General features: G+C 34.0%; 5 protein-coding genes across 14 annotated transcripts in view; 2 read left to right on the forward strand and 3 right to left on the reverse strand.

Annotated features, from left to right (window-relative positions):
- Window positions 1-154: 154 nt before the first annotated feature.
- Window positions 155-4,995, reverse strand: LOC109545012 (trimeric intracellular cation channel type 1B.1). Of its 4 annotated transcripts, none has more exons than XM_019915487.2 (6): window positions 4,849-4,995; window positions 1,287-1,455; window positions 1,072-1,228; window positions 698-970; window positions 360-641; window positions 155-302 (listed from the first exon to the last, which is right to left on the reverse strand). In XM_019915487.2, the coding sequence occupies exons 2-5, from the start codon at window positions 1,405-1,407 to the stop codon at window positions 362-364; spliced, it is 831 nt and encodes a 276-aa protein (XP_019771046.1). In that variant the 5' UTR covers window positions 1,408-1,455; window positions 4,849-4,995; the 3' UTR covers window positions 155-302; window positions 360-361. The 4 variants fall into 4 exon arrangements, with proteins under 4 accessions (XP_019771046.1, XP_019771048.1, XP_019771045.1 ...); XM_019915489.2 differs by lacking the exon at window positions 4,849-4,995 and adding an exon at window positions 3,460-3,668; XM_019915486.2 differs by lacking the exon at window positions 4,849-4,995 and adding an exon at window positions 3,235-3,336.
- On the forward strand, window positions 2,740-10,100 carry LOC109545011 (putative glycerol kinase 5). 3 transcript variants are annotated; one of them, XM_019915482.2, is made up of 11 exons: window positions 2,740-3,015; window positions 6,108-6,240; window positions 6,453-6,546; window positions 6,839-7,008; window positions 7,184-7,273; window positions 8,172-8,483; window positions 8,542-8,791; window positions 8,908-9,002; window positions 9,151-9,296; window positions 9,345-9,475; window positions 9,878-10,100. In XM_019915482.2, the coding sequence occupies exons 2-11, from the start codon at window positions 6,130-6,132 to the stop codon at window positions 10,015-10,017; spliced, it is 1,539 nt and encodes a 512-aa protein (XP_019771041.1). In that variant the 5' UTR covers window positions 2,740-3,015; window positions 6,108-6,129; the 3' UTR covers window positions 10,018-10,100. The 3 variants fall into 3 exon arrangements, with proteins under 3 accessions (XP_019771041.1, XP_019771043.1, XP_019771044.1); XM_019915484.2 differs by having other exon boundaries at window positions 2,741-3,015; window positions 9,160-9,296; window positions 9,878-10,099; XM_019915485.2 differs by lacking the exons at window positions 9,345-9,475; window positions 9,878-10,100 and having other exon boundaries at window positions 2,741-3,015; window positions 9,096-9,162.
- Window positions 10,101-11,109: 1,009 nt separating this feature from the next.
- Window positions 11,110-24,539, forward strand: part of LOC109544966 (RNA helicase aquarius) — a 23,338-nt gene continuing 9,908 nt past the window's right edge. The window contains exons 1-5 of one of the 3 annotated variants that reach the window (XM_019915397.2): window positions 11,110-11,429; window positions 11,509-11,609; window positions 11,674-11,827; window positions 11,887-12,282; window positions 12,340-12,498. In XM_019915397.2, the coding sequence (XP_019770956.2) occupies window positions 11,358-11,429; window positions 11,509-11,609; window positions 11,674-11,827; window positions 11,887-12,282; window positions 12,340-12,498 (882 nt within the window). In that variant the 5' untranslated portion in view covers window positions 11,110-11,357. Of the gene's footprint in view, window positions 11,430-11,508; window positions 11,610-11,673; window positions 11,828-11,886; window positions 12,283-12,339; window positions 12,499-17,338; window positions 17,359-21,719; window positions 22,090-24,539 lie in introns of those variants that run through there. The other 2 variants (XM_019915399.2, XM_019915398.2) reach the window with 2 other exon arrangements.
- On the reverse strand, window positions 12,747-15,388 carry LOC109544967 (probable G-protein coupled receptor Mth-like 5). Its single transcript, XM_019915400.2, has 7 exons — window positions 14,949-15,388; window positions 14,673-14,895; window positions 14,323-14,614; window positions 14,189-14,267; window positions 13,962-14,134; window positions 13,771-13,906; window positions 12,747-13,711 (listed from the first exon to the last, which is right to left on the reverse strand). Exons 1-7 carry the CDS (start codon window positions 15,164-15,166, stop codon window positions 13,402-13,404), a joined length of 1,431 nt encoding a protein of 476 aa, XP_019770959.1. The 5' UTR covers window positions 15,167-15,388; the 3' UTR covers window positions 12,747-13,401.
- LOC109544969 (G-protein coupled receptor Mth2) overlaps window positions 15,785-24,539 on the reverse strand; it is an 11,166-nt gene continuing 2,411 nt past the window's right edge. The window contains exons 1-8 of one of the 3 annotated variants that reach the window (XM_019915403.2): window positions 22,449-22,822; window positions 18,908-19,188; window positions 18,463-18,661; window positions 18,223-18,407; window positions 17,957-18,126; window positions 16,582-16,717; window positions 16,413-16,523; window positions 15,785-16,329 (exon numbers count right to left, since the gene is read on the reverse strand). In XM_019915403.2, coding sequence (XP_019770962.1) covers window positions 16,101-16,329; window positions 16,413-16,523; window positions 16,582-16,717; window positions 17,957-18,126; window positions 18,223-18,407; window positions 18,463-18,661; window positions 18,908-19,188; window positions 22,449-22,451 — 1,314 coding nt within the window. In that variant the 5' untranslated portion in view covers window positions 22,452-22,822 and the 3' untranslated portion in view covers window positions 15,785-16,100. Of the gene's footprint in view, window positions 16,330-16,412; window positions 16,524-16,581; window positions 16,718-17,956; window positions 18,127-18,222; window positions 18,408-18,462; window positions 18,662-18,907; window positions 19,189-21,548; window positions 21,636-22,448; window positions 22,823-24,539 lie in introns of those variants that run through there. The other 2 variants (XM_019915404.2, XM_019915402.2) reach the window with 2 other exon arrangements.

A 24,539-nucleotide genomic window follows, 5' to 3' on the forward strand; every position in this document is an offset into this window, starting at 1 on the left:
TGAATCCAGAATGTAATCCAAACCATGTCGATTGAATGATTTCATGAATGACTTTGGGATTGTGTATGAATATTTCTCATGTGAATTAATCCTCATTGTTTCAATTTTGCTTAACTGATTCTTTTATGCAACGGCTCTACAAAAATCGCTCTAATTATTCATGTTTTGTTCTTTATATTTTCAAATATTTACAATTTAGTACAATATTACAAAACGTGTAACTTTGGCGCCTCGGATAAACCACAGGGGTGATAAATTGGACAACCGCACCTCGTCAAATCTACCACCCAATTTGCAGCTATCTAAAACACAAGGAATGAAAACCAATGCTGTTATTTCTTGCGGTTCTTCATAATCACCTTTAGTTTGTCTTTTTCACGTCTTTCACCTCGCCCTCCTTGATTTGCCCTTTCCCAAAGATCTTAGCCAGACTGTCCCATATGCCTCCAAAAAATAGGGCACACATCAAGTTTTCGAACGGAATAAAGGGATCATGAATGCCCAGAATAATAGAAGATAATTTAAAGTAGACCAAGAATATGACGATTCCGAAATATACCAAAGCATGAGGGGCGGAAATCAACTCAGTTTTCTTGTCTAAGATGAAGATAATGGAAGCAACCAATGACGCTTTGGTGTAGCTGAAACATATGATTATGAATTAAATATGTTTAGCCTGGAATGAAAAGGTTCTTACAAGGTTGGCTGCATAAATTCCATGGCAGTGGGCGTCCAGACGCCCCTCATAAGCCGTTCCATCAGTCGGGTGAAACCCGCTCCGTTGCCTTTAAGTGTTCCAATAATGATCATGATCAAATAAGCGTTAGGATATAGTTTGGCTGCGTGTGTCACTCCGTCGTAGATCTTTTTGCATCTGTAGATTTCCTTCATTGCCGAAAACACGATTTTTACCGGTAGGAATTTGGCTAGTTTGTAACCGACGTCTAGAGGAGTATAGAAAATCACGTACCTACAAACACATCTACATTATTTTTTGCGATAACTTGGGGAGCTTGTGAGTAAGAAAATACGCCGATTTTTAATTACTATTCATATTATGCACCTACGTACCACACAGCCGTTGCAACCAAGACTTGAGGTGTATTTTTAAGAGGTGCCAAGATGGGTTCCGCCAAGAGTCCGTTTGCCACCATCCCCCCAGCGAATACAACCAGCATATAGGAAAGCCAGCAGGATAGAGGGTGCTTCCTGGAAAATGTCTGCGAGCCTAAGAATATGAGAAGCTGTAAAATCTTCTGCTAGTTTTGAAACAGAATGAATCCTACCGCTTCCTAGATCCTCTCTAACTGAGAGAGCACAGAGCGTACAATGTGCTATGTCGAAGTATGGAAACATTTTGAGTTTCACCACCTGATTGGCGATGTCTAGGAATGCTTCGGGATCCATGGTTGGTTGGCCAAATGGTTAGCAAACCTTAGAGAATTATTTTACGGCCTGGAATAAAAGGGATTTTATTTTTAATATGAAGTCTTGGCTTTTTGCTCTGATTTTTTTAGAGCTTTGAGCACAAAAAATCTATTGGAGCAAATTGATTATTGATCTGATGATCCAGTTCCAACTGCCGTGATCCTGAAGTGCTTGTTCTATTAAAATTATAAATTGGGGGCAGACACGAATGGGGGCATATCTTGCCACTGATCGGAAATATTATATTTCTGGGGCAAGATCATATTAAGCAGCTTTTGCTCTTCCTACCCAAATTTTCTTGTAATATATTTCGCTATAAAGCACTTCTAGAACTAAATAAAAACAGAAAGAAAAAAACTATAACGCAACATTAAATCAGATTTTATATGAACATTAGGCCATCCGAAAAAAATAATTTTGAAAAAAAAATATCTACTTTTAGGAGTGATGGAAATCGGGAAGATACTGATAATGGCGTTTGAAGTAACTTCATTATGCAATGGACTCGAAAGCCCAGTTCATCGCCCCTAGTAAATTGGACAATCTATTTATTCTCATCTTCTTCAGATTTAATTTTCCCGATATTTTCACTAGGACCCATGTCTCAATGCCTAGTTCAAAGTCCGCTTTTTGTCTTCTGCATCTACTTCGACCATGAAATCCATGCCATCATCAGTATCAACCAGCTCAAGACAAGGAAGACCTAGAGTACATCTCCAGAAAGCTGATGGAAGAATACAAAAAATGGAGACTAGAGGTATTTTTAAGCAAAACCCAATATCTGAGTACCTCTATAGAGGAAGAACCAGCAGATGGTCTGGACCTATAATATAAAAAAATAAGAAAGGATGATGAATAGATAGATCTCGGAATAAAAATGGCGAAGACAGGACGAACTGAGGAAGCTATAAAGATCAGAATTACTAAAGGAAAACAAGTGCTAGGGATACTAAACTCCATATTACGGCAAACAACACAAGACCAGATACAAAGACAAAAATACGTGATACCATATTTCTTCTACCACACTAAGAGGTGTGTCAATTAACAAAATTAAAGACTTAAGAACAATTTATTAGCAGTGGAAATTGATTTTTGACGAAGACCAGCGGGAAAATCTGGATTGAAACTCGTGAAAAATGAGGACATAAGAAAACAAATGAAAGTAAAAGGGACAATCGTAGGAAACACCGCAATGAATATGCTACGGACATGTAAGCCCTGACAAGGGAGCTGACAAATTATTAGAGAGGACTATAAGTTTTAAAGGATAACTCTCTAAAACTCGTAGAAAAAAGGTTTTTTTTAGTTGGTAAGAATTCAACACTACCCAGGGTTCGGAACAGTGGGTGTCTTCGCGAAGATTTTTTATTCCTCCAGCAGCCGGACAAAAAACAGTTGGGCAATCGAGGAACTGTATGGCAACAGTGCTAATTAGAGAATTAGTTTGCATCAGTTGTTTGATGTTTATAAACTCTGTCCTGTAGCTACCCATAATCAGACTATCTTTAGTAATATAATGTTATATTAAATGTCCTACAGGTAAAGAGGTAGTTTGTAATTATCCTCAATCCAGACAGAAATAAGGTATGTCCTCAATTCGCTGGTTTGCTTATATAAATAGAACTGCTCTATGAACTACAGTATGTTTTAAAGTTACACCGCATGTACTGCTAAGCTAGTTTGCCATATAACTTATTGTTGAATAATTTAGTAAAATGTAAGCATCAAATACTGGAATATTGTGAATCTGCTGCGAATATTAACTTAAACCCACTAGTTTTGAAAACTGAGAAAAATACGTACATAGCTACCTATGTGGAACACCTAAAATTAGCGACTGTTAGCTATAGAAACGTAAAAAAACCATGAGTGCTGATTAAAATGTACACGGTACACATCAGTCAGCTGGTTTTGCCTTGTTTACTTTTGTAAAATTCCTCCATGGTTGTCACACATGTCCCAAATATCCAAGTTTCCCAGAAAGGAAAATACTATCATCGCTCTTGAATGACATGAAAAAATACTAACCCGAAAGTATTTAATCTTTTCGTGCTCTAAAATGACCCAAACTGATCTAAAATCTTCCTTAAATCGCACTCAACGTTTTTAGCACACAATTAATATAAATTACGGACAGAATTTGCTTAAAATCGTTTATAATTGAAAAAGGCACACCAAAAGTTTATTAACGTAACATGAACCTTAGTGGGTTCCACATCGATAACTGGGTCATAATAAATTCAGTTCAATTTTTCAATTGTTTAGCTAGATATACCATAAATATTTCCTGTTATCAACGATCTAATAATTCAGCGTAAACGATCACTTCGTGAGGATTTAAAATTATTTTTTTAATCTATTTAAGCTGAAATAAAATATCAATAAATATAAGATAACAGAAACATAAATTATATGTACAGGCTGGATACATTCAAGCCTCGTACTAGGAAGGAATTTGCAAGATATCTGTGAAATATGTATTTTAAGCGTTTAAAATCTGAATCTACAGAATTACTGAATACAATTTTATTTCTCTTTTCTAGCATTTCAGGCTCAATATTTTTGAATTTGTGTAGATTGTGATAATAATAAGTTGACTCCTAATCAATTATTATTAAAAGTGATTAAAAATAAATTTACATTTTCCCTCAATTTTTTTAGATTTTGTTAACCAATTTCCAAAACCATCTATTCTGGTTGTAAATTCAGTGCCTAAACTAAAAATTAAACATTTAACATCAATTAGAACAAAAAAAATGTCTAGACAGATCGGGGACCAACGAGGGAATATTTGAAAACAAATTAGATACTGATACTGACCACTTTTACATTTAACAGGTTCGTCTATTATTATAATCAAGTACACAAAGTCATCAAAGTTTGAAAAAAAACCACTGTTTCATAAAACATTTAAGGAACTTTTTAAACTTGGAACTGGAACACCAAAAACTTGATCATTGGCAGATTTGTGCATCCAAGATATTTCGGACTTTTCATTTTTGCACAACATGCAGTTGAAATATTGTCTGCGAGAGTTCTGAACGATCACTCAAGTAGCCGAGCGACATTATTTTCAATTTTTAAACTAATGATAACAATTTATTTTAAATCGAGTCTTGAAGAGATTAAATAAGTATATATTTGAACGATGTAAAGCCGAAAATATTTTCACCAATCCGAGGACAAAAATAATCCGGTTCCGGATTAGGAATCGTTCGCTCTGAAAAGTTAAGTGGCAAAGTTTATGCAAAACCGATGTCATCTATTTTCAAAAGAAAATCAATATTGAAAAGCGAATTTCCATTCATTCAAGTGTTCGCTTAGTCACGCGATTACACAAATCGTCGTTCGTCATTGATTTTTCGCAGCAATTGTTAGTGCGGAAAACTAGTCTCACTTAAACATCATAAAACTGACCTTTTCAGACCAACGATTGGACTGTCGGCAATTTTTTCAATCGGTTCCGAATGTTCTTCTTCGGATAGGAAGATGTCAACGAAGCCGGGACATTCTGGTGGCCGGGAACGAACTATTTGGTCCAGATTTTTGGCTGGCGGCGTCGGAAAGCTGCGACGTTTTGACCTCGATCTATTTTCACTCATCTGCTGCTCTAGGGAATTACGGGAATATTACACATTAACGGAATAGGAAACTCATTTACCTGAATTTTATCGACAAATCCAGCTGTAACTTGAATAGTTCACTGGTGGGTAAAAAAATAATAAAAATGAAAGTAACAAGAGAACAATGAAGTTGCAGGTTTTAGGGGTGTATTTTTTAGGACAAAATATGCATGCAACTAGGTACCAATAAGTTGGTTTTTTAAACCGCAAATTTTGAAAGTTTCCTTCAAAATTCGATGGTTTCATTTTTCTTTTGAAAAACACCTTTTCCATGAATTGCGATTTTCTGGAAATTTTGTGGAAAAAAATCTGGGACACCAAAGCTTTAGATCGTTTTATGACCATGTAGGTAAAATATTAAGTTGAAATGCAATGAAATATAAAACTATGTACACTATGAGACGTAATACATAAATTTAATTTTATCTTTTGGGAATTTTTAGACTTGATCAATAATTTTTGTCTAAACTCCCGACAAAAATTTTAACTGTTTTTAAGTTCGAATAGTACAACAAGAAGGATCTCTTCACTGTCGTCATATCGATTTTTTCTTAGAGATTTTGCAAATTTTGTGTTACTTTTATATAAAAAGCATTCAAATTTTCCATTCTTTGCGCCAAACTTTTCTGGTTTTATTTTCAACTTTTTAAATGTCTGTGGTTTTTTATTTTTGTTTTCAATTCGTTTAATTGGCTAAGTTTATAAACGCAAAACTAGGAGTAAATAAGTGAAAGGTATAACAGCTTAAGCCAATAAATGTCTTCTATTTTATCAAGTCCAAGTAGGGGATTTATTAGACTTTTAGTTCTAATCAAATTTATGGGCGCCAGAGGAACATTCGATATTTATTTAATTGCGATTTTTTAATGGCATTTCTCATTTGCTTCATATTATTTAAGTGAAATTAAACTGCTTCTCGTGGCATGGTTGTCTCTACATATTACGTAGGTACGCATGTATCGGCAAATATCACCATGAACTTTGAATTATTTCAAAACATTGTCGTGTTGCAACTATAGGAATTTTATGTTACTATTTTATACATATTTTCAGAAATTAGGCGATTAAAAAGAAAATGTCCGAGGAACTTGGCAAATACATAATTGCTCTTGATATTGGAACTACCACATTGCGTTGTCAGATTATTGATAAAAATGAACAATGCATCGGATCAAATTTTACCAAAGTAAGTAAGCAGATTGATCATTTTCTAAACGATTTATTTGCTGTTTATAAATTCAATTGAAAACTTGATCAACATGCAAGTTGAATAGTTTTAAATTAATGGATTCAAAAATTAATGAGGCAGATTTTTTACGCATTATTTTAAGTTTTTTTTTGGACACATTTACTATAATTTTTCTCCATTCAATTGTGTTGATTAATCATTAATTGCAGACGCCGCTCATTTATCCTGATCAGTGTGCGGTGGAAATAGAGCCCGATGAACTGTTGGTCTCAATTACTCAATGTATAAAAGAAGCTATTAAAGGTAAATACTCATCCATTCGTTAGTTTTTTCTTTCAAAATTTCGATTCATAAACACCACCACAGTCTTAAAATTACTCTTTTTTATGCTGAAAAAAACGTAGGTTTGAAAAAAAAAATTGCTAGTTTTACTTTCCTGCCTTGCATTGTGTTGAGATACTGTCTGCTTTTGTCCTAAATAATCCACATTTATATTCGAACAAAATTAAATGTTATATGATGCATAAAGAGCTCTTGGTGTATGCGCTGATGTAAAGGAAAATCACATTGAATTTCCTCATTTGATATTCTCCAGACGCCAATGTTAGCAAGCACCAATTGGAATCATTAGCCATTTCTACTCATAGAGGAACTTTCATTACATGGAGCAAATCAACTGGAGAGTATTTTCACAACTTTATTACTTGGAAGGATATCAGAGCAGAAGCACAAGCCAAGGAACTGAACAATTCATGGAAAATGATGGTGGGTTAGTTTTAAGAAGGTATATTTGAACTTTAAAATATCGTGTTCTTCAAATAATCAACACTGTATAATATATAAGTATTATCTAGTCTGTAATTTATCTAGATTTAGTCCTTTTACGAATAAGTAAATTGATAGAAATATGTCTAAAAGTTTAGATGATTTGTTGTTTCAGATTTTACGAGCTGGATGTTATCTGTTGTATCTTATGAGCAACATTGCAAAATTTGGAATTGCCAGTAATTTCAAGTTCACCAGTGGCCATGTAAGTATTATTGTACCAAGCCGTATGTATAATTTTTGTCATAAGCAGATGCATGTGTTATTTTTTTTTCTGGAATAGTCTGTTATATTGAGTGCGTCGAAATCCAGGCGATTAAAATAAAGATCTGAACCGTGGGGTAAAGTGGATATTTGCCACAAAGAATTTCGTAAATTAACCTAATCTAGTCAGACTAGTAAAAATTTTCAGTCTTAATTTCCTACATTTTCTCGAAACAATCAACAGTTTTTAAAAAATCGTTAGATAACGAAAGAGGAGCGGGAACGTTTTATTTTATGATTCGAAAATGTTTTTTCTTAAATTTGTTGTAGATGTTACTAACATGTTTTTAAGTTTTCTGTGTGTAGTATATTTTGAATCACCCGGTAATGTTGAACTCCCACTCTTCCGTACAGTTATGAAGAAACAAAAAAAATTCAGCTCAAAATGCGCACTTTGATGTTAAACATTTTCAGTCTTGATTGCTCCTCATAGCATGTTAACATGACCATCTTCGCTCGTAGCAAGAATGATAGTGAATGAAAAAAAATCGGATTGGTTTGCGCAAAATCGCATTTTTAGTAGCAGATAGATCTCAGGATGGTAAAGATAAACACTGCATTTTTTGCTCAAAACTAGAAGAAAATTAGGGCAAACGATGGTGTAACCCAGGGTCCTTATAAGCGACTTCCCATATATTCCACCAAACCGACACCTGGTAGGTGCCGGCTGGTCTTTGCATCAATGGGAACGGGGGGCGTGGCTTAGGCCATTTACTGGCTCAGATTGCCGGCGCTCTAGGCTACGGCTGACATTATCAAGATTGAAGGTCGAAGGAGGGATTTTTGGCGTCCCCCCAGGAAAGCGATTCTTATATTTGAACAAAATGATTTTTTTGCAGGTGATACCTCGGTTGATGTGGCTCGCACGCACCAATAAAAAACTGCAACAGGCTCTAAAGGAAAACAACGTGATATTTGCCACTTTAGATACATGGCTCGTATATAAACTTACCGGAACTGATAAATATGTAACTGATATGTCCAATGCGAGTGCCACTGGAATGTATGATCCTTTCAGCCACTGCTGGAGCTTTCTTCTCAACTATTTCAATTCGCCGAATATACATTTGCCGTCTGTCCTATCTAATGACGACGAGTTCGGCATGACTGTAGACACATTTTTCGGCGTATCCATTAAAATCGATGCAGTGGTAAGTGGTCTGGAGCATACTGGACATAGTTGGAATAATTAATCTGCGTTTAATTTAGATGTCGGATCAGTCAGCAGCCATGTACGGTTTGCGGAGCTTCAATGAGGGTGACTTGAAATTGACCCTGGGAACTGGAGGATTTTTGAATCTGAATCTTGGCAAGCAGATCAGAATGACTGCCCCTGAAGTATATCCTTTGGTCGGTTGGGATCAACTGAGCAATCAACAATGTCCTAAACACGCCATTTATCTTGCGGAAATTGGTTGCTCGGAGGTGGGTTCTTTGATCGAATCTATGTTGACGAGAGGTAAAACATTAGTGCTGATATTCTTTGAGGTGTTTGTGAATGTTGTATGTGAAAATAATTAGAATTGACCAGGTTCATTGGTTGAATTTCATATCAAGGGCATTATCATTTTTAAGGGATAATTTCAAGCTTGAGCGAACTGGACGTTATATCTCCCGATGGAAGGAATGGTTTAGAATGTTCCTTGGTGTCGCCTACAGTTGGAGTTGAAGTAAGTAGCTAGTGGTTGTTTGTAAGCTCAGCATTAGAATCAATTTGTAATACACCGCACAAATCTATATTTGTGACTATATTTTTGCTTTAGTTTCGTGGTTTTTTAATATCTTACTGGATAAAATGACTCTGTTTCAACTCCCAAGACTTTCCAGAACAACAGCAATTCAAACTGTACAAAAGAGGACATTATCAGATCTGTGTTGGAATCCATAGTGTTTCGACTTTTCCATGTCTACCAGCTAACTAATGGTAGTTTCCTTTTAAACAGGGCGCCCCTCCAATGTTTAAGGTATGGTCATCAAAGCCGGTAAGCTTTTACTAGTTTCTGATCCTGCAGGCTTAATGGTGGGGTTGCGAAAAACGACTTTATCTGCCAATCTCTGGCTGATTTGCTCGGATTTACAATAAGACGAATCAAGGGAGAAATGTCCACTTTGGGAGTAGCTTATATGGCTGGAATTAAATGTGGTGAGGATTCGTAACAATTTTCAGCTTTAGTTTTATTTTTAATAATTTTATTTATTAATTACTTACTAATAATATTATTCATTTTTAAATTAATTTAGTTTGCCGGGTTTATATTACTTGGGGTTATTATAATTTATCCTCAAAGTGTTCACGTTCGATGAACACTTACCTGCCGTTTTTTTTAACAATTTTAATCTTTTTGAGACTTTTCTGTTAACTAGCAGAATATTTTTCATTAAACACTTTTATGTACCTACACTTTCAGAAATAGAGCAAACAGAAAAATATTCCTTATTTTCGGATTTATTTGATCAAAGGGATTTGAAATTGATTTTTATAAAAATCACACTATGTATAAAACATTTCATTTTGGATGAATCCATTGCCACTCATATCTATCAGGTTTTTGGAGCTCCTATGAAGAAATATGCAAACAGCCCCGTTGTGAAGATGTTTTTACGCCGACGAAAGATGATGACAAATTTCGCATCTTAAAAGCTAAGTTTGAAGTTTGGAAAAGCCATATGGGAGACAAAGATTAACTAATTACTCTTTACCACAGGTATAAGAATATTCATAAAGTTTTTATTATTTAAATAAAAAAACAATTAGCTTCAAAGTTACCTTAGTTATGTTTTAATAAATACTTTTTATTTTATTTACATATGTGTGTATGTTTATTTACCGGCAGTGTTTTCCAATATTACGAAAGATATTTTAATTTGTGAGGGATTTTAATGAATTTTAATTTGTGGCGAGATTTAAAGTCATTAAACGAGAATGGTAAAAGTACCTAGGGGCAAAAATCGTGAACAATTTTATGGCCCAGAATTCGGTCTAAATTAGATTAATATAAAAACTAAACTCCTACAGTTAAATTGGCATCATTTTATGATTAGGAAATTTTATTTTTATTATCTTTTTCATGCAATTTCATCCAATGTTATTATTCTAGTTGAAACTACTTAAAATGTAGGAAAATCATGGGTTTTATCAAGTCGATTCTGTAACAATACCGTCAAAATTTAAAGGCCGTTAAAAAGTAAACGACAGATAATTTTTTCCGATATTCTTTATTTTTATTCTGTTTAATCGTTCATTTTTATGTTAAGTTTTGACCGGTAAACGTATTTTTTGCGTCAATTATTTTAAATTGTCTTTCTGGGAAAAAAGCTAAATTTGGTTTTCGAATTAGTCAATACGCCACTTGAAGCACATTTGATGTGAACGCCAAGCAATGTTTCTATCAATTAAAATGCAATTAAAAGACGAAAATCTTTCACTTTTTGAAAAATCGAAATCTGTGAAAGTATTTGCAGGTTCAAAATATTTCCCTTTATTTTCTAACATTTTCAACAAACTAACAACTAACAAATTTTTTTTCCAACTCCACAAAATTACCGCATAGAAATTTCGGTTATTTTCTGGTTTAGCAGACCCTCGCTTTAGAAATTAACATTCTTCTCTAGGTGAAGATTATCTCTTCACTAACAACTTTCCTTAGTGGTGTTGCTTTTTAATTTATGGACAAATTGTGAATTGCTGTGAGTCAAAAATCCCTATTTCCTCAAGACAAGTCACAATAACTTCTTTGGGATATACAGAGTTGAAATTTCATCAAAATTACCCTGTATCTGAAACCCACTCACTATTTCAATTTAGAAATGTATTATTGGTTGTCTTCAAATGGCTTGTATATCAGTGATTTTAGCGGTAACGTAACTACTCGTCTTTATCTATGAACGTAACCTAAGAATGTTTGTTGTCAGTTCGGCAGCATTTTAGTTCGTATTATCGTTTCGTTTATGCTTTAAAACTAATATATAAATACATAAAACTATATAGCAAGTAATAAGTAGAAGCCAGTGCTCTTTTGCTCATCATGTCTGTGAATCTTGAGAAGAATATTACTGCACCAACAGTTCAACAGATTCAGACTGATCGTTTAACTCAGGTACCGGTTTGGTTTTCACTTTAAACTAATGCTAATAATTATTTAAAACTAATAATTATTTAATATATTGCCTCTGCAGTTGGCTGAAAAATATTGGGCACCCCATTCTGAACAGAAGCACGAGCAATTTAATCCTGATGTTATTGAAGATATTTACATGCAGGATATTCGAGGCAGCAAGTGAGTAGTATTTCAATTTTAGTTCCGATTACATTAATTAATAACATTTTATGAACTATTACAGCTTTTCCATCAGGCGAATCATGGTTCTGGAATTTAGCCAGTACCTTGAAAATTTTCTATGGCCAAATTACAAGCCGGGAGCATCAGTCGCTCACATTTTATCCATCGTCATAATGGTTAATGAGAAGTTCAGAGAAAGAGTGCAAGTTTGGCAGGTAAGCAACTGCAAGCGCCCATTTTACACAACTCATTTACCTAAAACTTACATTTTCAGGCATTCAGGAAAGACAGCGAATTCTTCCCGGATTTTTTCCAAAGAGTTCTCGAATCGTGCCTGGAAGATGAGCTCCTCATCAATATCAGGGAACAAACAGCCTTATTGATTTTTCTAAATCACTGTTTTAATAGTATGGAAGAAGCAATTTGTCGTGATCAAGTGAAGCGACTTGTCTCCCTGTCCATGTGGATCTCACTGCAACCAAGTCGTCGCGAACATGAATTCAAGCTGAATCCCAGATGGAAAAAGTTCTGGCGAGCAATTCAGCGAAAAGACAAACCAGATCAGTTGGAGAAACTGACGTGGGAAAGAACGTTTCTGCAGAAACTCATGCTGAAATTTCTATTGGTTCTGGATAGTATCGGGGAAGCAGGAATTTGCCCTCCAGATAAGGTATTTACAAACGGAAAACAGGCAATTCATTGTGGGTGACAATGTAACTTGATGCAGGTTCACTATTGTGAGCGCTTTCTCGAACTGGTTATCGACCTGGAAGCCTTACTGCCCACCAGGCGGTTCTTCAACACTGTCTTAGATGATTGCCATGTTGTCGTCAGGTGTTGGTTATCTGGACTTATTAAGCGACCAGAGGGGCATCTGTTCAGCCAGGTAAGCACAAAATGCATGTGCATGAAACTTACACTTACGAATATTAAAGTGACTGTGGAAAACACACTCAATATTTTTCGAGAAATGGCGCTTATCTAAAAAAAGCAGTGTCATTCAATCCGTGGGGCCTTTTATTTTGGAACTACAATCATGTTTTTGAATTCCTTGAAGTTAGTAGAAGTTTGGTATTTGCATCTTTCCTAGGTTTTGCACCAAGTCCTTGGAGCATCATAAATCAAACACTCTGATAATACAAGAATATTGATTTAATAAAAATTAAGTACATGTATAGGTGTATCTTAAGTAATACTGTGTACTCAACCATAATATTAAATTCATTAACAATTGCTACCAACTCGATTAATACAAATACTTTTATTTTAATAAATTGGTCCCTAAACGCCGATTTTATTTCGCAATCTCTACAAAAATAAAGCAACGCTTAATTGATAAAACAAAGTATAATTTAATTCTAGTTATTGTATATCAGATCTTTTGTTAGCTGTTTTCGTATCACAAGTCAAATTAATTCAAAGTGGACAGTAACTTTTAGAAAGAACTGCCTAATTTATTACGGGATAAAACGCACGCTGAATGAACAGAATTTAATCGGAATTATTCCAATTGACGTGATTTGTTACATTATTAATATAATAATAATCCCAAAGGAAAAACATTTAATTGAGAAAGTTACATACACATTACTGCTATAACATTCTCATCCATTCAAGTAGTTGAAACATTGTACTCACACACTGTTCATAACTCAATGTTAGTCAAGCATTAAAAATATATTAATTTATTAAACTTTATATCCCCACACTTTTCTTAAATAATATTTCCAATGTAACTTAAGACATACATGAGATTCATGGAAAACACGTCTCCATCTGACCTACCTCTTTAATGAGTGGGCTTGAAGCTGTGCGACTCGACATAGTAATCACTGTTCATAGCAGTCATTTCATCTCCCCATTCATTGTCGGGCTCCGGACGACAACAGGGAAATATACAATTTTGGTAACAACATGATTTTTTTAACACAAAGGAAACATGCGCCTGGTTAATAACACAAATATAAATCATAAGAGGTCCCAGCAATGTGTTAATTAATATGTGACTGTTAATTAGGGCTTCATATTTTGAGAATGAAGATAAGAAGAAAAGCCAGCATAGCGTCATTATGAGAAGTAGCAAAATGAACATTCTGAAACTAAGGGTAAAAAAATATCATCAGTATCCCCGTGTGAATATGCTTAATAATCTTCATACCTGTGTCGCAATTTGTGATGTATTCTGCCATAAGTGTGCATTCGATTAATTTTCTTAAGAGTGGTTACAAAGAAAAATACATCTGCCAGTACAGTGAATGCTACCGGCACGAAAAATATAATCATTGCCAAAGAACCTAATAATCACACTTTGTTATGAAGTTCTCTAAAAATGTGCAACTCTTCACTTACCAATTTGTTCTCTGGGCTGATCAACAGTAATTTCACTTGACAAGTCTGCATAATCCATCGTAAAATGAGCAAACATTGCCAAGCATCCCAGTATAATTGTGCAAGACCATGCATATGCCCCATAGTAACAATACTTTTTCCCGTCTGTTATTCTGAGAAACACATTTCTCGATCTTTAAATTCAAAGTAGTTGATTGTGGATTCAAATTGACGTAAATACGACCTACCTAAATGTTTTCCAGATGTAAAATCCTAAACTATTTAACCAAAAGAAGGCACCTAAAAGGCTGATATAACAAATCGTTTCTAGAAATTAAGTGATCAGTAGATTTAAGTACAATAGCTAAGCATTTAATTTTACCTGCTATTAGCAGACTTATATGGCTTTTAAATACTGTTAAAAGTCTCACTAAGTCCGCAATTTGACTTACAATAAGGCACATACAGATTGTTGTAACAATATTCCCTGCCAAATCGCGTAATGTTGGCATTATGAAGTATATTATGGCTATCGCCAAAAGGCAGATAATGGTAATTCCATGTGTAATAGGGCTAATAATATTGTACATTAGAAATTCATTGCTTGCCCATTGATCTTTATGATCAGGAGTGCACACCCATGCAAACTCGCTTATTAAAACCCCATCAATTCTCTGAAACATTACATGCAAACAATATGGCAGTTAGACACAATTCATCTTTGATTTCTACCTTATCTAAGCAATATTTATTGATCGGATAATCATGGTACAATTTGCTTTCTTCCAGAGTATTTGTATATTCATTGTCAGCCTCAAATTCGTTAGGAACTTGAGTATCAAAGTAATGTCTTAAAATCCCATTTGGGAGCAGTCTTAATTTATCTGCTGAAGCCTGGTAGTGATAAATAGGCCATAACTGCATATGCCCACAGTTGGGCATGCCAATTATCAATCTATAAAAACCATATTGTCTAATCCCAACAATGGCATCTGATGAGTGAAATACCTGTGGTTAACTTGCAAGTTAGGCTTTCCGATTTCGGAGGTAAACAAGGGGTGCCACTGATTGGTTTTATTAACCGAAGTGCAGTATTTTCCTAAAAATATTTGATCCTGCTGGCAACATTTCGGCACGAATATGGTATTTTCAATTGGCCTTTCGTGTTCATCACAGTTTCCGATAGAAAACACCAGTAGAAGACACAGGATTTTCTTGTAATTCATTTTGTATGGCTTTGTTGTTTTAGGTTAGGTGCCTGTCCGATTTATTCGATTTTACCACTTGATATTTTTTATTCATTTGTAAACTTTGCTTTATTTTTGCCTATAGCACTTGTATAAATAAGATGCTGTATAGTTAGAGTAAACGTTTATAAAATGGGAAAATAATATTTTCACTTTTTGAGTCATCGAATGACGCGGATGACGTAACTGTCTGGGACCTTGGAAGTAATTTGCATACCATGCTGACTTTACATTTGGCAACGTTCCTAGAGTCCTTTTAAATAATGAATTAGATTAAAACATATACAGGGTGTTTGACAAGTCGATGCATTCTTTGCTGCATGTTGTAATCATTTCAAAAGCGCACAGTTTTGCAATCTACCGTGAGTGGAAATGTACGGTTTTTGAACAGTTTTTTTCTGAGATTGTCTACTCCCAAAGAATTAAGCAATATGCTTCCACTGTTTAAGTCTGTGATCAAAGTATGATATTAAAAAGTATATAAAATAATAATAAAAAATAATAAATAATAATATACACCATAAAAGAAACTTCCCGTATGTTTGCTTAACAAACTCTGTAAAAAGATGTTTGCTTTTTAAAAATCAAACAATTAAGAACTAGGTACAAAAATATATTAATAAATTACAAGAACATCATTTTATTCACAGCTATACAGATTATACGTGTATGTAAATAAGAATAAATCCAGTTGCTCTTTCTGAATTCACATCAGTCGCCACTAAGAATGGCACGTATTAGAATTCCACCGTTGTTTCCGTTAAATGTCATGATAATTTAAATTCAAATTATAATTGATAATCTATTTGCTAGCAAGGAATCTTAATTGCACATAATATATGGCAATTTAATGTTCCATCATTCCATATGGCACTCAATATTGAATTGGACAGGAAGGAATCTTCAACTATTCTCATATTTCAGCGTCAACATCTTCACTCGGTCTATAACACAGAATCGTTCCGTTTGTTTTTTGTTCCGCACTGTCCATTTCTTCATCTTCAAGGTATTTCCACGAATTTGGAAACTTTATGTTGCACAAGTTTTTGTTAGCCAGTTCCCTTCTAACACGTTTCCTGAATACCACCAAGATTAGGAATATCAGAACTCCTTGCAACGTGTTTACCAAATCCAGAATAAACCTACAAACTTTTTCGTTAGATACTTTATCTTGTTATTTATTTAGTAATCACAACATTTATTTACTAATTATTTTTGTACTTACACCACTATTCGGCCTGCTGTCGACGATTTGTCGCTGTTTAAAATAAATGTAAATATTTCTATGGACCATGTAATGCCCATAATAACGCATAGTCTTAGGCACAGTTTCACTCTGAAAACGTGTAATAAGAGCGTTAAGAATCATGGAATAATTTTTAGGTAAGTCTTACCTATACTTTAACACTTTATTTCGAGTACTATTGACTTTCGGCCATAGAGTAACGACGGTGGACACATATAATAATATATTTAATATCAGAAGTACAACTATGGGCCCGTAAAAAAAAATCCAAATTTTGGATCTAGCTGAAAAACAGAATAAAATTTCAATTTATATTGATAATTGTTGCTTTTGAATGTGGTTTTTTATTAGGTAATTGAATTTTTTTCAATTGCTAAGCTTTTGAAGGATTATTTCTATATTATCAGGAACTGGGGTGAACAAAAGAAAAAAACAATGTGTTCCCATGGCTGAAGTTTATGGATATTTTATATGTGGCTGCTTTGTCTTTGAAGTTTGAAACTACACATAGAAGATATATATACAGTGTGTCTACTTAAGTTCGCACCATATGGGACACTTTTTTATTATTAATTTTAGGAAAAAAGTTTTTCTTCATAAAAAGTTCTGCTTGGTCCAAAACCTAAAATGCAACCATCAGATTTTTTTCTGTCGTATATGCGGTATTTCGAAAATATGAATTTTGCACAAGAATAAAGTATCTTTATTTTTGACAATATCGAAAATTGTTATTTATTAGAGTTGAAAAGTAGGTACGTTCAGACATCTACTTGCCCATGAAGCAGCCAAATATTTCGGTAATAAATAATGAATTACAAAACACAGGTGTTACATGAAAACTTCTGGAAATAGCACTCCCAAAATTCCCACTTTAGTTTGCTTATGAATTTTTAATCGGTTCGGCGTCGAGTGAAAGGTTTCCTAAGTAAGCAAATACAGATTTCGAAATGTTCTGCGAAAGTGTGCTTTGAAAAGTTGAAATGTAAACTTTCTTATTTAAATTAGAAGTTCAAAATCTACTAATTGTTACAATTTTTGAATTTCTGTTGTGTCTGCGACTGAAAATAGGATTTGAGCGGTTAATGAAATAGATATGTATTGATGATTCTTTTGAAACTGGCTTACTACAATTTTAAGCGTGTCTATAAGAAAAGGAAGTTTTATGATTTCAGTAGGTCTAAAAAAACATTGAAAAAGGTTTGCAGGAACGTCTTCACAAATCGAAAGAGTTTTTGAGATAAAACATTTTCAGTTTTGCATAAGCATTTGAAGTCGTAATAAGATTTTCGGGCTTCTATTCGAAATTGCCACTTGGTTCTTCGTTTAGCTCACAAAGAAGATACCGAATGTTTTTTTTTGAGACCCGACTAAACTACTTCTTTCCACATATTAACTTGTAATTGTACACATTTCATTTTCACTTCTTTTGAGCCATTTACAAACCCCCCAGTATTCTGAGCCAATTTTCGATAAGAAACCACACTCAAAACTATAAAAAAACTAAAAATAAAATACATTCTTACATTGAAACCAGCACGATCTTTCTCCAAACCCTGGACGAATACTATCAAAAATTGAGGATGGCGAATAATGTGCTATTAATATAATTGTCAAGAATAGCCCAGTTCCTCCAATCGCAAAAATGTGGTACATCAAAGGCCAATTGATTGTTCCTTCTGAAAGATGTGGTTGTCTAGAAGCAGCATTAGGAAACTGTTTATGATTTTTACTCGATGCATCAAAGCTTAAAACGCGCGTTATCACGTAAAATATAATTGCGGTTACTTACACGCTTATTCTCCAAATATGGAAAGACAACACCGCTAACCAAAAGAACATATAGAAAAAGCTCAAATAAATTATGAAGGCTAGAGTGGTGCAGGTGGTGTAATCGGGTATTCTGGCCAGCTGGACGACACTCAAAAATATATAAGACGCCGACAGTCCTATTAGTGCGTGCACCATACATATTCCCTAAAAATCGTGTGGCGGTAAGAAATCCAATTGGAAACTAACACACGCTATATACCTGTAAATCCAGTAAACGGGGAACCATAAAGTAGACTAAAATCGTGCATATAACGAAAGTTGCCGAAATTAAAATTAAAAAACTTTGGATGTGAAGCATGTCGAGCACAAAAGTGTCTTCCCAGTAGGGATCATAGCAAAAAATATACACTGAATTGTTAGTATTAGGCGGCTGATCTCCATCAAGTGCATGGCAATACCTACGAATGTTTAGATTTTTAAATGATTAATTAATTATACACGAACTGCGTGATATGATATGTTATATTGCCGCAGGATTAAAATCTGCTTCTCGTTAATATTTTATGAATTGAAAAGATATTAGCGAGTCGAATTTTAATTTTCTGACATCATATAATTAAGTCAGCAGTAAGCTACACGTAGAATCGCATAATTTTATACAATTATTTAAATGTTCAACGGGATTAATTATATTCAATGCTTACTTTGTCTCCTTCATGCTATTATCTAATATTGTTCCATTATCGAATACTTTGATAAATCCGTATTCTTCCCAATCTTCTCTGGCAAGAGGTATTTTTATGCTACAGTTCAAATTAATAGTAGCGTTTATATTTAATTCCTTATCACCACATGAACTGTTGGACAAGAAAATTACGTTATTCTCTCCAGGACAGCATTCGAAAATCCCGGCCACTATCCAGGTGTTCAGTAGAAGGATTGACAGAGGAAAAAGCAAATATTTAAACATTTTAAATGTTTTTCCCTGAAACGGCAAGATAAATTAGTAGTACACCTTTACCATCACTATTGAAAGGTTGATAAACATTTGCCAACATTATCATCAAATTGAACATAAATTCATTAAGAACGCCTTTGTTTGTTTAAATAATGAGGTGTTTACAATTAGCTCGCATTTGCGCGAATATGCTACGATTACATAAGTTTTCTATACTGGTTACATTCGTTTAATTTCATTGGAGTTGGTACTTATTTGTTTTGGCGCTGTATCAACGATAAATATTAACAATTTCCGGCATGTCCTTTCGCATTAAACGCATGCGATTATTTATTTATTTGAGCTGCTGTTGACCGGTTATGATACAAAAATCCACATGTCTCACTTAACTTTATATATTTACAGTCACTTTTGATTGGATTCATTAAACATGTATTTTCTAGTAACGTTTGCGTAGAAACACTAATTAGTCACTGATGTTCAATTTGCGTTGTTTAGTTCATGCGATATACAGGGTGATTTAAGAGGGGGTTATTCCTTTGTAAGTGTTTAACCACTAGAGGAAAAGCAGTCAAAAAAAGCGTTTAAAAAAATGCAAAACTAAATAAAGTAATTTAGAGCGTCAAAATTTAGTTTTTTAAATGAGTTTCCAAAGCAATATGACACCCATTTGAGTTATTGTTAGTTGTTAATGTTATACATTTACTGAGTTCGATAGTCACAAAACTGTTTAACTAATTTAACACTCATAATTTGACCTTTAGGACTCCTTGTCGGATTTTTGAGTTAAAATTGCCAAGGTTCTGATACAGTCACGGGTCGTTTTACCCAATGAAAAATTGCACAATTAGTGAAAGTTCCACATGGTCTCAGAGGACAAAAAAACGTTTTTCTTTTGTATTTAAAAACCTCAGACATTAAGATAGATAGACCTCATATCCCGTGAATTTTTCAAGTGGTCTTTTGATCTTGTAGTGATACATTTTTTCCCTTGAAACATTTTTCAAAATTAGAGGCTGATCAGTGGACTTGAGAAAGAAATCGATATTCCGAGTTGCATAAATACACAAAATATTTGAAAGCGGACCTCACTTCAGTTGAAAGTCAACCAGAATCACAGGTTTCAGGAGCAAATCAATACCACTTCAAACAGAAACAAAATCGCTTGAAGCAATCAAAATTTATCCAGTTTCAAGGTAAATTTGGCTGTGTAACGTTCGTTTAGTTGATCAGTGTAGTAATAGTAGAGTTCTTTCCAAAGTTCGAGATCAAGGAACATTTGCTTGCGACAGAACAACCAATTTTCTTGTAAAAAACAACCGTAGTAGCAAAGGAATGACGCCAATTCTAAATCGCCTTGTACAGGCGTTCTACATATTTCGGCCACATGTTTTCGCTTGATCTAAATTTACAATTTTGGAAATTTCAGAGTTGAGCTTTGTATGGGAATTTATAAATTTCAAACCACATACTATCTCCTTCAAATAGCCCACATGATTGGAACTTTTTTACTGCAGAAAAGTGAAAAGAAAAGTTGGAAATCAAATAATAAACATAATGAATTAAATATTTTTAACTTTCTGAAGTGGCAATGTACTAATAGGTATTAAGCAGTAAATCATTAATATATGAATTACCGAGAAATCACGACAGTAATCTATCTTTTTTGGATAAGATAAGACCAAACTGTTTAATCACCCAGGAAAACCGATCCATGTTCGCTTTAAAATGATTGTACGAGAAACGTATGATTTTTTGTAACAATTTAAAAAAAATTGCAATTAACGAAAACATTTGCGATCTTGATCATTCAATCTGCATAAGTTAAAAATAATGAAACCGACATATTTTGATCCATGAAATGTATAGCCAAACTTTAACGACTTGTTTAATTTCTTCAATAAAATACGCAAATCGCCTATCCGTTTTTGAAATTTACATAAATTGAACGATAAGCCCAAGCTTGCGAAAGAAATAAAGATAAAAATATTGATATTCATTTGTAAGTAAACTTACTTGTTTACTTACAACTTTGTTTATTATTTAATAAATAGATCGCTTTTACTTACTAGGTCGCGATAAACGCTTTCGTCAATTCCAGAAACACGATAACAAATTAATCAAGGGTCAACTTAAAAAAAGGTGGCCTTGTTAAGCCCCTATTTTTATTTATTTTTACATCTATTTATATATTGCAAATAATGATCAAATATAACTTTATAGAGAAATAAAAAAGTATAATTGCATATCAGATAGTGATTGTATACAACTTCAATTCTTAAAAACCCATTGGGTTGGGTGCTAATAATTTCTTAAAGGTGAAAAAAAGTAATTTTTATTGCTGCAAATCGATCAATATTTATGGATATTCAATTTTAGTCACTGACCTTACTGTATGGATATACTTTAGGTGTTTGTAGGTTCGATGTAAATTCCTTGAACCGACTGTTTCACAAAACACAGCTTTCACTGATAAATCTGGTTCTTCTATCCACTATATTGATGATCCCATAGTTCAAGTTACAAAAATACCATGTTTTGCCCAAATTATTTTGATTTCTAAAAATATTTCTGATTAATGTGTTTTCTTTTTGGCGCGTTTAACCGGTAGATTGCAAATTCGGGAATGAATGAATGAATCAACGCTTGTATCTTGAATGTGATGATCCCCACTTTCCAAATTAAAAGTCTGGGATTGTCGCTTCTACATCCAATCATATTTTAGTGAATATGAGCTGTTCTAAGTCAGTGTTTGCTTTTTTTGAGAATTCTAAACTAAACATAGTATAATATCTCTGGGAAGAGATGAGAGTCGATTTTATAATTATTCGTAATTACTGTGCGACTTATATTCAATATTGTGGCTTAATTATGCCAGTTCACAGAAAAACACGCCTTTGCATTGCGATACCAGGCATTTATAGGAGAGTAGGTATTGCGTTGAAATATTTGTTCATCAATTAACAATTTCATATGAAGCGACGAAAATGTTAGAACGCGATTGGTAAATGGCGGAAATATTACTTTGCTGCCCTTCATGGCTTGATGTTATGCTGATAAAATATGAACAAAAAGAGAATGATTCTCGAAAATGCATGCGAAACGTCCGTTGTTGAAAAGATGATCTTCAATATACTTGTCTTTACCGAGTGCACATTTTCAGGCAAAACAAATAATTCTTTTACTTCGACAAAATACCAAAAGTTTATTACCATACTCTCATTGAATATTAGAAAATATAAAAGAAAATTATCAACTTGCCTATGTTCAGAGTGAGAAAATCTTACCATTTGTCTTGCGGATTCTTCTACCTGCTGGTGATTTCACTGCATTTTGATACTGCAATACAACTGACTTTTCAGCATTACTTTAGCAGTAGCAAACTAGTGAGAACTTTTATGGAAGTTCATAAACTTGAACTGGTTTTCAGATATTTATGTTTACTCGATGTTTTACTTTAGTAGGACTTTATTGCACAAAACCGCAAATTAAACTGCATGTGCCTGCTATGGTTTAAGCGGCGTAATCTTCGTGTCAAAGAGTCAAGATACTCGTGCCCTGCTGTTTATGCGGGGATAATTTAAATTAGGCCAATATAGCATTATTTACTAAGAATCCGATAAGTTGAGCAGCAAATTTTATTTATTTGTTATGTTATTATGTTTTATCTATTTGTTTATTTTATTATTTATAAGTGAAACGATTTTATTACGAATTTTGGTACGAGAATTTTTGTTTTTGTTTGAAAACAACAACGGGAAAAATGCTGACACTAAATTCACACACTTGAAAGCAATAATTACTACAACTACTGAAATAATTAAGTAAATCGAATCATTGAGACTTGCCAGATGATTAAAATGTTCTAATATCGCCCAATTTTCCTGCGTTCTTTCATGTTATCCTGAGTGGTAAGAGGAGTCTTTAAACTATATCTTTAAAGGAGCCCCATAAAAAATTAAACCTGTGGAGACCGAGCCGGGACCGATTTTGCAGACACTATCTTTTCCGATCCACTTACTTGAACATTTTGGGTTAAAAAAATTTAGAACATTACTTTGAAAGTACTCGTTCGTACACCATCTTCCACTCCATCGTATTTGTAAATGGAAAAATAAAAAAAGTGTATTTCATTTGCAGATTTTACAAGGACTACGTAAAACTTAATTTTGGCCTCGAAATCCCGATCGTATAATTCTTTGTGTAACCATTTAGATCGATGAAACTTAAATCTTGTAATTATTTTCGAAACACTCGTTCGTGTCCGCTCTGAGTGAACACATTTGTTGGACTTTGATGCGTATTTTCTATTAATGAATCTATTACTTCACATTCTTTATTCGATTGCTTTTGAAAACTTTTGCATACGCCACTGATTCACTGGTTTTAAGTCAAATAATGCCGACCTACATGAATTTTTATTAAAAAAATAATTTGTGTAAAAAATCGCAATTATCTGGAATTGACTTTAGAGGGTTCATGTTGTGTTCAAATTGTACGCCTGGCAATGTTAAAATGTATAGAGTGTCCCATTTAAAATAAGCGAGAGACTTGAGTCAACAGTTTTCCTGACCTGACTTGAGTCAACAGTAAATTTCCATTGAGTTTAATTTTGTATTAATTAATTAGTCAAGGGGTTTAGTACGGGCATTCAACGTGAATAACCACTGAACTGGTCCTACAATTTTTTTTTATTTTGCTCTTCACATTGTTTCAATTTACATTAAAACGAGTTCACATTTTCTATATTATGCCTCCTTTATTTGAAATAAATAAATTAATAATGTAATTATATAAAAGGTGGAGTCTTGCGATAGCTTTACTGCGAATAGGACGTGCTCGGTAGGAATCCGGACATTCCAATCGAAAAAAGTTTGTTTTGTCGATAGTAAAATTTAAAGCGGATTTCGGACAATATACAGGGCTTCATAGCTAATAAGCATGGATCCTGGGAGTTCGCGGGAGTCCGAATCGGACCACGCTTCCCAGGAAGGCTACTTCCTGAGACCGAAATCCAAGAAAAGAGGTCGGACATCAAAATCTAACCCCACCTCACCGCCAACACCAACGCCTTTGTCCAAAAAACCAGCAACCGACAGGGCTGAAACCTCCATGGCTTCAACGAATCAGCAACAACCATTGTCACCCACCTCAAAAGCAGCCGTAACAACAAAAACAACAACAACAACATTGCCACCACAACATCAACGATTCAACTTCCCACACACCTTCGCAGTAGTAGCACCAAATACAACATGTAGAATTCAATTAGCCCTAGAATGGGAGAAAGTGAGGGAAGGAAACAAGGATGTCATCATCAAGAGAGAGAATGACTTCCTAATAAAAACCAATGAGGAACCCAAGGCAACAAAAGCACT

This window comes from Dendroctonus ponderosae, unplaced genomic scaffold (genome assembly GCF_020466585.1).
Source record: "Dendroctonus ponderosae isolate FM_Combo_2020 unplaced genomic scaffold, Dpon_F_20191213v2 Dpon_F_20191213_6, whole genome shotgun sequence".
Classification (NCBI taxonomy): Eukaryota; Metazoa; Arthropoda; class Insecta; order Coleoptera; family Curculionidae; genus Dendroctonus; species Dendroctonus ponderosae.

Excerpts from the sequence above, each read along its gene's own strand:
- LOC109544967 (XM_019915400.2), bottom strand. The coding sequence starts at position 15,166 with ATGAATTACAAGAAAATCCTGTGTCTTCTACTGGTGTTTTCTATCGGA. Across the intron at positions 14,615-14,672 it reads ATAAATATTGCTTAGATAAG|AGAATTGATGGGGTTTTAAT; the intron begins GTAGAAATCAAA and ends GTAATGTTTCAG. Across the intron at positions 14,268-14,322 it reads TATAAGTCTGCTAATAGCAG|AAACGATTTGTTATATCAGC; the intron begins GTAAAATTAAAT and ends CTTAATTTCTAG.
- LOC109545011 (XM_019915482.2), top strand. The coding sequence starts at position 6,130 with ATGTCCGAGGAACTTGGCAAATACATAATTGCTCTTGATATTGGAACT. Across the intron at positions 7,274-8,171 it reads TCAAGTTCACCAGTGGCCAT|GTGATACCTCGGTTGATGTG; the intron begins GTAAGTATTATT and ends ATTTTTTTGCAG. Across the intron at positions 8,792-8,907 it reads CGAATCTATGTTGACGAGAG|GGATAATTTCAAGCTTGAGC; the intron begins GTAAAACATTAG and ends ATCATTTTTAAG.
- LOC109545012 (XM_019915487.2), bottom strand. The coding sequence starts at position 1,407 with ATGGATCCCGAAGCATTCCTAGACATCGCCAATCAGGTGGTGAAACTC. Across the intron at positions 971-1,071 it reads TTGGTTGCAACGGCTGTGTG|GTACGTGATTTTCTATACTC; the intron begins GTACGTAGGTGC and ends ATGTGTTTGTAG. Across the intron at positions 642-697 it reads GAATTTATGCAGCCAACCTT|CTACACCAAAGCGTCATTGG; the intron begins GTAAGAACCTTT and ends CATATGTTTCAG.